The sequence below is a fragment of the Botrytis deweyae genome (assembly GCF_014898535.1).
Source record: "Botrytis deweyae strain B1 chromosome Unknown BDEW_032, whole genome shotgun sequence".
NCBI lineage: Eukaryota > Fungi > Ascomycota > Leotiomycetes > Helotiales > Sclerotiniaceae > Botrytis > Botrytis deweyae.
The window spans coordinates 59,296-72,289 of NW_024066239.1; the positions used below are offsets into that span (position 1 = coordinate 59,296).

The 12,994-nt window shown below is 44.1% G+C and overlaps 3 protein-coding genes across 3 annotated transcripts; 1 reads left to right on the forward strand and 2 right to left on the reverse strand.

The window, feature by feature from the left end:
- Positions 1–400: 400 nt before the first annotated feature.
- EAE98_009914 (uncharacterized protein) lies at positions 401–1,435 on the reverse strand (the record flags this gene model as incomplete). Its single annotated transcript, XM_038957535.1, has 1 exon — positions 401–1,435. One exon carries the CDS (start codon positions 1,433–1,435, stop codon positions 401–403), a length of 1,035 nt encoding a protein of 344 aa, XP_038805998.1.
- Positions 1,436–1,880: 445 nt separating this feature from the next.
- Positions 1,881–7,836, reverse strand: EAE98_009915 (uncharacterized protein; the record flags this gene model as incomplete). The annotated part of the gene is made up of 2 exons (XM_038957536.1): positions 1,881–2,661; positions 2,714–7,836. 2 exons carry the CDS (start codon positions 7,834–7,836, stop codon positions 2,271–2,273), a joined length of 5,514 nt encoding a protein of 1,837 aa, XP_038805999.1. The 3' UTR covers positions 1,881–2,270.
- A 2,208-nt stretch (positions 7,837–10,044) lies between these two features.
- EAE98_009916 (uncharacterized protein) lies at positions 10,045–11,947 on the forward strand (the record flags this gene model as incomplete). Its single annotated transcript, XM_038957537.1, has 3 exons — positions 10,045–10,558; positions 10,763–11,705; positions 11,755–11,947. 3 exons carry the CDS (start codon positions 10,045–10,047, stop codon positions 11,945–11,947), a joined length of 1,650 nt encoding a protein of 549 aa, XP_038806000.1.
- Between the last annotated feature and the right edge of the window lie 1,047 nt (positions 11,948–12,994).

Here is a 12,994-nt window from a genome sequence, read left to right on the forward strand (position 1 = left end):
GTATATCTGAGCTACCCCAAGGTACATCAACCAACCAAGCTGAATGCTTCAAGATGCATGAAGAGTCAAACAGACTTGAAGCCTCATGGTCGGACACATGAACGAGGTACGCCCAGGTCATGACAGAACAGACCGGGTTAACATTTCAACTTCTCGATCCACTCCCTCAGTTATGAATTGATACTAAAATCACATCTCATCGAGTAAATGCCATACCCGAAATGCGCCAATGGTTGCTCTTTGGCTCCTACCATGTGCCCGTCCCAACTTTCAACACCGATTCCAGAGCTTTACAGCCCAGATACCTCCTATCGCTCGATGATCTATATCATCCCTCTTGGTGTTCTCGCCGATCTCATTTGCCTCAATACAATGGCTACTTTCCTGCTCAAGGCAGGAACTAGCATAAAAAAAGCACCAACGCTGCACATGCAAAACTAATCAAGATAACCATCGGATCACTGACATCTTTCAGTTCTTGATTTCCGTCCTGATTAGTGTCAATTCCTTCAGGTCCAGGCATTGAAGTTGTACTGATCATTGATTTACTTGATGTTGTGACCGAGATTGTTTTCACAATTGAACGCGTGGTCTGGGTCGAGGAACGAATAGCAATGGTTGATATTACCGAACTAGTAGATCCAGGTATACTGGCTGGTGATGGGGAGTTTATGGAAGTCGAGGGAGCCAAGCCCACATCAGACGTTATAGAGTGCGAGGTGACCATAGATGAAACGTGCCCCTCCATTGTCCAGAAATCTCCCATACTTCCACAGATACCATTGAACATATCAACTGTCGAGACTAACCCTGCAATCCCACTTTCACTTTGCGCAAATTGTGAACAAGTCTCCATAGCATTATCAAAGGACTTTGGGATCCAGGATGTGACACTCGCGTAACACAGGCATGAAGCCTGCTGAGAAGGACCCAAAGCCAAAAACCCTGGAAGCAGGCCAACACAAGATTGTATCAGAGATAAAGCAGTATTGCAAGCTGGTATCACACTATGGATTGTTGGAGTCGTAATTGATGATTCAAAAGTCGTAATGGGAGAGGTGGTAGCAGGCCCCATTGTCGCCATTATATTTCCAATATTACCGCAAAATCCCTCCAAGTTAACAAATGCCGGGTATGCGCTTGGCACGGCTGTACTTGCAAAATCGGCACACGTCTGCACCGCTTTGTCAAAAATTGTCGGAATCCATTTGGAAGAATCATAACACAGACATTGTGCTTGTGCTGATGGGACAAGAGAGGTAAAGCCGGGACTGATCGATTCGCATTTGAATAGTGTGGAGCTAACTAAGGCACACCCGGAGTTCTGTTGAAGGACTGAAGGTGCGATTGTTGTGAGATCATTTCGACGTCGCATAGAGTTGACTTGGTAGATATTAAGCAGTAGAGAAGGCAAGAGTGGTAGCTTGAGTCTCATTGAATAAAAGCCCTGCAGTCGTGTGCCGCTCAAAGTCGTGATTTGGTGGAGATATAATTGACTTTGTTCTTTGAAGGTTCAAAAACAAGACGCTGATTTGTCAGGAGAAGGTGGTACATTCAGTCGTTTCTCGAGGCCAACTTGGCGCCGTGCAGAGAGAATTTGAGTGTCCAAGAAGAAGAGATTTCACAGATTGCCCGATGAGAAGATGAATTTATCTCAAGATGTCATTCTTGTTGATGGCTGTAAGTGAACCTCCAAAGGCAGCTCTTTCCTTTTGAAAAAGAGCATGCTTGTCTTGTACCATTCAAGAAGTTGCGATTTGGTAGTATTTACCTGACTGTTCCTATTTGAGAAGGGCTTTTCATATTGTCATCACTTCCATGTTGGTTAGCTTGAGTTGAAGAAAAAAAAGACAGCCAAGTGATACTTGATGTTCAAAACATAAGTATAATAGGATAATATTCATATTTATATGATCTCGTGATATCCCTAACAATCAATATTCATAGCAGTCATTTCCCTGCTTTCCGCATTCCGCATCCCGCTTCTCGCTGCATGCTTCGTCCCACGTCTTCAAGAAGAAAATGAATATGTACATACACAATACCATGACCGATAATTCCAATCCAGGCCGACCTCGGGACTTTCCAAGTCTCCCAGCTTATCACTTCATGCGACGCCGATTCCATGCCATAAGATATAACTTGCGCCTAAAATCAGAGATATTTTCCCATTAGAATAAGATGCACCTTTGCCATCCCTTCCCCATTCTCGATGTCCAAATGACTTCTTCCTCTGCAAACCTGGCCATCTCCGTATTTGACCATCCACATTACTCAGTCCTATAAAACTTTCTGTACAACAAATGTAAGAATAGATTAACATTTAATCTCATCGCACCCTCAAACATATCCATATACTGGTGGTTTGCGAATTGTGCAGCCAGAAGTGAGTCCATAGGAACTTGAGCCATTGCACCAGTAATGACAATGCTGCCTTTGCTACCCTCAATGGAGAATACACCAACTTGATCACATGAAATTGTAAGATTGATCTTATCCCATTCACGTTCGGGGTATCCTTTCCAGGCGACCAATACACCTTTATCCGATAATGTTCGAGCCGAATATTTGAAAGAGCCGAATTTGTATGTACGACCTGTACGCTCGAGTTCCTTTTCGTGGTTGTATTGTTTGGAGAAAGGCATAAGGAAACGTTTTTTCCTGTTTAATCAATTATTAGCATCGTATCAACAGCATAGAGCGAATCTCATACCCTTTCTTCTGCAAAGTCATCATGGCTTGTTCGATATAATTATCGTAACTCTTCCTCTGCGACTCAAGCCAATCCGCCTTCTCGCCCAAATTCCCCAATGTCATCTTAACACCTTCCAACTCTCTTTGTCTCTGAACACGACGTCTGCTTTTGGTACGAATGTCAACAGCGATAGCATTGAGGATGTCCTGGTAGAAATTTTGTCTTGAGATTCTTCCAAGTTGCTCAAGTCTCATGATGTTTTCTAGAGCAGTCCTCTTCAGTTCCCAGTATGACATGGATTTTATGTCTGTTAAAGTATTGACATCAGAGTATGCTCCACGAGTCTTGCTGTCCGCCGAAAATTCCTCTCGTAGTAAATCATGCCACTTCTGGTCATCCTCTGGTGTTATCGGTCTCACCAAAATTTCCATGAGGTTTGGACCGGATTGGACTCGAATGATATACAGAATACATCTCTTGGTCTCCATAAAAAGTGCTTTCACTTCAGCTTCCGGATCGTCCATATCGTGAAGTTTAGGACTCAAAGTCATTTGAATTTCGCCAGATGAGCCACCTAACATCTCGGACTCATTGTTCTTGGCACTGCCGAGTTCTTGAATAATTTCTCTAAGAACATCATCGCGGTTTGGACAGATTTGTGGCAGATCATCGCAAATGAGGTTATGAATTGCGAAAATATCGGCCATCTTGATATAAAGTGTAGGTTTCGTACGAGCATACAGATCATTAAACTCATCAATATCGAAGGTACTTTCCGCATCCGGCACCGAGATAATATTGGAAAAGATTTCAGTAATTCTGGTAATGGCGTCAGTGACGTAGGCGTTCAACGGCTGCAAGAACATATTCTCGCCGCCAAACAACCGTCCAGATGAGATCTGGCCAAGGACTTTGGCAACTTCGCCTAAGTTGCGCTTTTGCAGTGGGGTGAGCTGCCTTTCCACTACACCCATAGACTCAGGAGTGGTCAAAGCTGGGAATAAGTAGAACTTGAAGAACCAATTACCAACAACTTGTAGAAGATTTAGTTGTGGTTCTCGTGGAAATTGCTGGCAAAGCCCCTCAAAGATTTGCTGGCAAATAAAGCGAACACCATAAGGCATTCTATGCAAAAGACTTTCTAAAGCAAGCATGAAAAGATCTGAAATCTCTCTCAAATCTCTTAAGTGATCAATAAACATGTCTCGAGTTTCTGGATCCTTGATTGCTTGATCTCGAGGAATCTCCAAAGCTCTTTGACTTGGTCTACCTGTTCGAAGCTCTTCGTTGTTGATAGCTGAGCGATAAATTTGCATTGGATCACTCTCAAGGTCGAGTGCGGGATCCTCGATGATATTTTCCGTGATGAGAGGACCTAACAGATCACGAAGAAATTTTCGATCACGAGGAGAACGGGTGTAATTAGCGAGGAGTTTTGTCCAAAAGAAATTACCGCGGAGTAGGTCTTGCGTCGAGGCGAAGTGCTCGATTTCTACTCTAGCTGAACGAGCAATTAATTTGAGCAAGTAGTACTCCTCACGACGCTTCTGCGCATATCCAAACAAACCCATCATCAAGGTTTCGATGCGTTTGCAGTCTTTTTCGGCAGTACCTTGTTCTCGAATTATTTGGAACAACCGGGCAAGGTACTGAGATTGAGTTTGTAAGTTGAAAAAGAGTTGTTGATACAAATCAAGCTTCTTCCTCGAATTCTTGTTGAGCGCTTTCAGATCAAATTGATTCCCTGAAGCCATGGAGCTATTTACGAGAATGTTTCCCGAGTTTCCGCCAAAATTTCGCTGATGCTTGACGACTTCATCCAGTGTAATCTTATTCTTCACCAAAAGGGCAATTTTGATGTCCAATTGATCGATGTATTGCTCTGCCAATTCGTTTTGACGAACTTGCTGTACAACGGTCTTTCGCATACGCTCGAACTCAATTTCCTCATTGAAATCGAAATCACTGTCATTGAGAAGATGAACGAAGTTCTTGACGGTATTGACAGGGGGGTTCTTTCCAGTTGTCAAGCTCTTGTAAGCCTCACCCTGTAAGCGCCCACGAACGAAACTTTGGATCTTCACGACCTTTTCCATATTCTCCTTGAAGAAACGCTGCTTCTCTACATATGCGGCTCGGACTAAAGAAGCTTTAGCTGCCGATTGGATTGCAACAATGAAATCTTCTTCGGATTCTAATTCTCCCAATACCCCTTCGATATCGTTACGAAGTAGTACAGCACGTGTCAAGGCCTGGAGTTGTATGATTTCTTCTTCATTCGCCTGAAGATCATCCAAGATCATTTCCGTTTTCTGTCTGACCATACCAGCTCTTATCATAGATTGCAAGTCCGTGATTGTCGAGTACTCTGTGACAAGAATGTCGTAATCATCCTCGATTGAGCGTCGAACAAGCATAGCACGAATTAAGCTTTGAAGCTCTACTATTGATGATTCGTCTTCTTCTAAACCCGACAAAGTCTCTGTGACATCACGGCGAACTGCTCCAGCACGAAGAAAGGCTTGAAGATTCGATATGCTTTCAGAATGACTCTTCAAAGCTTGTTGTGTATCAAATACTTCAAGTCTAAGAGCACCCGCCCTGGTAATTGCTTGAAGCTTTTCCCAGATAGGTGTACATGCATGCAATGCTTCCTGCTGTTGAGAGATCTGGTTTCTTGTTAGCAAGGCCCTCGCAAACCCTTGAATGGCTGTAATTGAAGGTTCTTCGCGATGAAGATCTTCTTGGTCATCTGCAATGTGTTTTCTGAGAATCATTCCTCTCATTGCAGCCTGCAAATTCAACACTGGAGTTGAAACAGCTTTGGATGATGTTTCTTTTTCTTGAGCTACCATCGTCTTTCTCACAAGCATTCCCCTCATTGCTGCTTGCAGATCTGAAACTGAGGCTGATACAGTGAGAGAGTTCAGCTCTGCTTGTTGTGCCAGAATCTTCTCTCTCACAATCATTCCCCTCACTGCAGATTGCAAATCTGAAACTGATGTTGATACAGTGTGAGAGTTCAGCTCTGCTTGTTGTGCCAAAATCTCCTGTCGCACAATCATGCCCCTCACTGCAGATTGCAGATCTAACACTGGGGTTGACACGGTAAGGGTTGACATGTCTTCTTCTTGCTCCATCATTTTCTTTCTCACAAGCATACCCCTGACCGCAGCTTGCAAATTCAGTACTGGGGTTGACACATTAATAGATTTGGCCTCCTTCTCCTGAGCCACCAAAACTTTCCGAGCAAGAAATCCACGAATGCTTGACTGAAAATCTTTGACAACAAATTCGGACTGCTGCAAAGCTGATCGCATGATGCATACCTCTTCTCGGACTTGTTGCCCAACCTTTTTGGCCCTGAATAAGCTTTGAATCTTCTGTACATCCCCTTCACGGCTTTGCCAGAATTTCTCTTGACTCGATTGGTTCTTTCGTACTAAAAATCCACGTGCATGACTTTGTAGGTTCACTGCGAACCGCTTCATATTTAAACGATATTCTACGACTTGTCGCGTAAAGTCCCCACGGATCATCGATTGAAGTTCAACAAGCCAGTCTTCGGTATCCCAAAGTCCTTGCATTGTTCTTCCTAGGTGCATTCGCATACAAGCTCCCCGTATTTGTGCCTGTAACTCCACGATTATAGCTTCGTTCTCACCGAGCTCTCGATCGATTCGCTCCTCCTCGGTTTCGACTGGTTCAGGTTCAGGCTCTGGTTCCGGAACACCAAAATCCGCTCCCATATTACCAAAACTCGGCATACTAACTCCAGCTTTATCCAATCCTTTCTGCATTTCTTCCAATTCATGATCTTCAAATTCCAGTTGTCCAACAAGATTACCAATTCGAAAGTCCACAATTCCCTTCCTGAATAATAGCCAACTCAAAGCGTGTATACAATAAATGACTTTGGGGATGTTCTTCTTCTCGTATAAATCGATAAGTTCGAATCGAAAAAGCTCGGGGAGTTGTACCTCATCCAGAAAACGGAAAAACTGAGCGATATTGTCCCAATGTCGAGCTTGTAGTTTAGGATTCCTGAATATTCGTATGCGTTGCTCCGGGTTAATAGCCTCCACCACCTCTGCCAACGTGACCCCGTCTCTCAGAGTTTGTTCGAGTTGCACAGTTGGAGGGATTTCTCGCTTTAATATATCTTCAATCCATTCCTTGGCTTCTCCAATATGACACAGATACTCATAAGCCTGTAAAAATTGTCGCTGTTTGTCCATCCAATTTCTGCCTTCCCAACCATAGCCACCGATAGATTTATTCAAGGTGCCATTTTTGTCCTTTGAAATCGCGCTGCGCTGCAGTCTACGTCGTCCCTGTAATCCTGCTACCTCTTGTTCCGGTGATGTAATGGTAAAATCGTCAGGAGTTGCGGATTGCGCGAACTTCGAGAGGGTTCGAAGTTGACTTGTCGAGGATCGTTCGAAGCTTTGTAGCTCAGGCCTAGTGAGAGGTGAATGGATATGCAGTGGGCCAAGCTTTGAGAGAGCTCCTGCTCCAACACTAATTGAATCGGAACGACTCAACAACATGGAATTGGGTCGAACCATAGGCGGGCGGCGCGTCGGACTGCGAGTCGGACTGGTTGCGGGGCTTATAGGCGATTGGGCAGGGGACTCAAATAATGTTAATTTGGATACATCTATACTCTTTCCGCGATTGTGGTGTTTGATGGACCCCCTCTGGACGTCCACACTTTGTGTTCGAGAATGTGGTTGAAAATTACTTCTGATCACATCGATACTCTTTCCGCGGTTGTGTTGGGCTGGGGTTTTGTCTCTTTCTGGTGGACTTTGACCTGGAGGTTGAGGGAGTGGTCGCAAAGATTTTCTGGCATTCTTGTACGCACTATCTGGACTCGATTCAATGCTCCCTTTCCCGTTGCGGTTTTCTGAAGAACTGTACATTCCGGCGGCTTCACTTAAACCTCTCCGACGACTTCCGTACTCACTCGACGTCGTTGACGACAGTATGCTTGTGCCACTTGATTCATAAATGCTAGATGAATTGGAATAGCCACTTGATGCGGTTGATGCGTTCGAAGGTGCCCTCTTGGTCGTATTTGGATTGCCCGTTGTGACAGAGTCGGTTTGTGTTTGGCGTAACAAATGACGGTACGACATTACGGCAATGGGACGAGAAGTCTTGATTTATGGCGCACCAAACGGCAAAGGAAGGGTAAGCGCAAAATGTTCTCCGAGGCGCCGATCATTCACTAAATATCTTGAAGGGTATGTCGCATGCGGTATCCGAGTTGCCGCGTAGGCTGCGCGTAGTTTCTTTTAGGTGTACAGGTAGGAGAGATAATCGTGGTTGTTAAAGGTGGTGCAGTGATGGTGGAGTTCCTCTTCCCCTCCAATGTTTATTGTTTACACTGCACCCTTCTCGAACAATGGCGTCCGGCGCGATGGATGGCAATTAAAGACCAATCGATGTCGACTTCTCTTCCGCGTACGAAGTGTGAATGCGTATGGATATTCCAAATCCCCAAATGGTATATCGTAGTCCAAGTTAATCCCTATAGGTAGCTATTAAAAGAAGAATTGAAGGTTGAGCAATGTGGAAGGGATTTTTTTCTCTCCAGCCATCAGCATCCAATATTAAGATTATTCAACAGACAGACAAGCTGGAAGAAGTGGTAGCAAAAGGAATGGATGTGATATTTCAGTAGGGTATAGTATTGTTATTGTTGTTTATGTTTATGTTTCTGTGTATGTGTATGTGGATGTGGATGTGGATGTGTGGAGTGACGACTGCGTGGTAGTTGGGTATATGTGGTATCGTTATCGAACTGATAAAAGAAGTGGAAGGGATGGTGGATGCAAGGTATGATCGATGTGATGGGATGATGGTGGGATGTGTGATATCAATATCTAACTGGACGACTTGGATTCGGAGATATTTAAATGAGGAAGGAGGGATGCGGTGGTTTCGATGTTTCGAAGGATCCAGAAGAGTCAAGAGCGAAGAGTAAAGAGCGAAGAGTGAGGAGTGAGGAGTGAGGAGTGAGGAGTGAAGAGGAGTGAAGTTTGAAAATGAAGAGTGCACCGAGTGAAGTTGAGTGAAGTGAGGGGCTGGGGAAAAAAGACGTGAATTTCCATTTGTTGATCCGTAAGTGGAAGTGGAACACTTGATCAAGGTACGAATGATGCTTACTAATATTGTTCACATGATCAGGCACCGAGCATTCAGTCAATTCATACCTCACTGTTGAAATAGGGTTTTTTTTTACTACCCGAGTACTCGTACATGCCCAAAATTGCTTCTTCTGGATCCAACGCAGGGCAGGGTTCCTTTTTGTTTACATGGAATTCTTGCTTTTGCACCGTTCGGCTCCGTTGCTCCAGCAAAATAGGTTGGCGAGGTTGACAACACAGAGAATATATGAACCAATGAACATCCGGAGCGCCGAGCATAAATCCTTGCACCCAGTAGAATTCGTCCATTCCATCTCTCTTTCGACTTTTCTGGACATCTTTTATTATACTTTGGTGTCGGATCGGTCTTACCTTTTTCCGCGCTCTTGTCTTACAATTATCGTATCGAGTAGCACGTGCCTGGCTCCCTGGGTAGATGGGATGGTCCACCAGGTCAATACTACCTTTTTTATTACCTGCCACATACAAATTGATATAACTCAAAAATACTTATTACAACGGATCTACTAGGTACTTACCGTATGTAAGATTACAATAATATACTAGGTACGAGTATGTACAATAAATATATATAAGATATATAAAATATATACCTAGTATGTACAATATTTACCTTTCTTAATACGGGAGCGGAGCGAAAAAGCCTCCACGGCAGTGGCCAAGCGGAGCGTCATTTACCGATTCAAGATTACTTCCTCAGCAGCTCCATCTGGTCGGATCATTCATGTCATTTATGTCATTTATTCGAATCCATCTCATTTGCTCACCTCTCATTGCTCAATCCCAATCCATCCTCATCTGGGCATGCATTGAACTCTTCATATCTCCACGTGACCCCCTCTTATCGACAAACCACTTAGCCATTCTGGGTTTAGTCCCTCAAACAATCTGTAATTTTCGCCCCGCATATTTCACATTCATAATAATTTTTTCTCTTCTCTTTTTTCCCTTTCTCTTTTTTCTCTTGGGAGAAGGAAACTTCAACCCGTCGACTGTACATTTTCATTCAAGAGATTTGATTTCATCAATACCCTCAATTTCTATTCTTCGTACTTCAAAGGTCGACTATCTCTTTGTCATCTTTTCCATTTCTTCTCATTTCTTTGAATTCTTGATTGGAATTCATCCCCCTCTCACTTCTTCCCCGCACACCTGCACACACATCTCTACAACATGTCTCCTCAAGCAAACGGAGATTCCAAGCCGTCTGCTTCAGACTTCTTGGCTCCAGCTAAGCAAGTTTTGGATGCCACAAAGGCTCTCGAAATCCTCAAGGAGTATGAATCTCGCGATGGTCTCAGTATCAATGATCTGATCGATTCCAAGAAGCACGGAGGTTTGACCTACAATGATTTCTTGGTTCTTCCAGGTTACATTGGATTTGCTGCTTCTGAGGTCGTTCTCGATTCCCCAGTTACCAAGCGCATCACCCTCAAGACCCCTTTCGTTTCTTCCCCTATGGACACTGTCACTGAGCACGACATGGCCATTCACATGGCTTTACAAGGTGGTCTCGGTGTTATTCACCACAACTGCTCCGCCGATGAGCAAGCCGAGATGGTTCAAAAGGTTAAGAGATACGAAAACGGTTTCATCCTCGACCCAGTCGTACTTAGCCCACAGGCAACTGTTGGTGAAGTCAAGGATTTGAAGGAGAAGTGGGGTTTCGGAGGTTACCCAGTCACAGGTTCGTACTGCCTTTCTCATTCTCTTACCCCTACCTCTGCACCTTTACATGATTATTAAAACATAATTCATATAACTTTCGTTCATCCGTATTGACCGCAAGGTCGTGGGGAGACAATTAACTTTTTATGATTTTTGGTGTTTCATCTTTACTATCTTATGAAATGATCCTTTCTTGCAGCCGCTAACACATCTGCAAAAACAGAAACCGGAAAATTGGGCTCCAAGCTTGTCGGTATCGTTACCAACAGAGATATTCAATTCGAAGATGACAGCGCCTCCGTGTCAAGTGTTATGGTTACAGATTTGGTCACTGCTTCATATGGTACTGAATTGGTTGAGGCCAATGCCATCCTCGCCAAATCCAAGAAGGGAAAGCTTCCAATTGTTGACAAGGACGGAAACCTCGTTTCTATGATCTCCCGATCTGATTTGAACAAGAACATCCATTACCCATTGGCTTCCAAACTTCCAGATTCCAAGCAATTGATCTGCGCTGCTGCTATCGGTACCAGACCCGAAGATAAAATTCGTCTTCAAAAGTTGGTCGATGCTCAATTGGACATTGTTATCCTTGACAGCAGTCAAGGTAACAGCATGTACCAAATCGAGATGGTTAAGTATATCAAGGAGAAATACCCTGATCTTGATGTTATCGGAGGTAACGTCGTTACTCGTGAGCAAGCTGCGTCATTGATTGCCGCTGGCGTTGATGGTTTGAGAATCGGAATGGGTAGTGGAAGTGCTTGTATCACTCAGGAGGTTATGGCTGTTGGTAGACCACAAGCTGCTGCTGTCTATAACGTTGCTTCATTTGCTGCTCGTTTCGGTGTTCCATGTATGGCTGATGGTGGTATCCAAAATGTTGGTCACATTGTCAAGGGTCTTGCTCTTGGTGCTACTACCATCATGATGGGTGGTCTCTTGGCCGGTACTACTGAATCTCCAGGTACTTCTTTCGTCAGTCGCGAGGGTAAGCTTGTCAAGGCATACCGCGGTATGGGTTCCATCGATGCTATGCAAGATAAGAAGGCTGGCGCTGGTGCCAAGGACAGCCAAAAGAGCAACGCTGGAACCGCCAGATACTTCTCTGAGGGTGACAGTGTTCTCGTTGCGCAGGGTGTATCTGGTGCAGTCGCACACAGAGGGTATGATGTCCATTAACTATTTTGTTTTCCCAATGCTAATACTCTATAGTTCCGTCACCAAGTTTGTTCCATATCTCGCTGCAGGTTTGAAGCACTCTCTCCAAGACTGTGGACAAATGAGTCTTCAAGCTCTTCACGAGGCTGTTGAGAACGGTACTACCCGTTTCGAATTGAGAACTGCCAGTGCTCAACTTGAGGGTGGTGTCAACATGGAGAGTTACGAGAAGAAGCTTTACGCATGATGTGCTTAGATAACGTTTTATGAAGAGCATGAACATTAAATCTAGTCATCTGGAGGGGAATTTGGATTTATGGAGTTTATTACCTGGCGTTTAAAATAGGACTACATCGTTAGTCTTTGGGTGGAGAAAGAATAAAATACATTACAAACACATGTTGTTCTGCATTTGAAGTGAGGTTGACATGAAGTGACAAATTACAACATCAAAATTGTTCTGGAAAGGAACTTGCCGTCGAAATTAACCTACATTAGATGGTGGTATTTTGACTCTTCTATCTTGTCGTGTTTTGAATTTTTGCCTCCAGTTCTACAAGGAACTTCAGGTGCCTTATGAGAGAATCTACGATAGGAACACCCACCTGATTGAACGAATTCTACGACGCATCTATCCACCATCGCAGCACATTGCTGATCTCAAACTCGGCAATGGAGTAGATGATGCAATTCAAATCCTTCATGCATATATGAAATACTTATACAGAACTGGATCGAAGTCTTGGAGGAAGTAACAAGTGTATCCTTATACAAATTTTGATGAGGAGGAGGAGGAGTGATGTCTTGCTCTCGTGGAGCGAAAGAAAAAGCGCGTAGCAAGAAGGAGGAGGAGGAGGTGGTGGTGGTGGTGGTGGTGGTAAGGCTTCATAGTGCTTGGTACAGTAGATACAGTACTATGTGCTTCGCTCTTTCAACTATTGAGCGGTTGGTTTGATTAATGACATTAATCCCATACATAAAGGTAGGAAATTTGCATTTCATAATCATATCTCCGCGCCCACCCCCATCCCGATAAACAAACTCCTTTTCCGCTCGACTAGCACAAAGCCATTCTCTCCTTCCCGGAGATGCTGTGTTACTTCAAGTCCGAGTGGAATAGCATTTCATGATTGATACCGATCTAATGGCAAAGTCTTTTGCGAGCAAGCCAAACAAGGTTCTCCATGTCAACGTTGATAACTCGGCATGTATGCAAGTCTTTGGCGTCGTGGTTTGTCAAAGCCTCTCGTACATGATCACTGTGAGTTAAAGAGCTGTTGGTGACTACCAGATC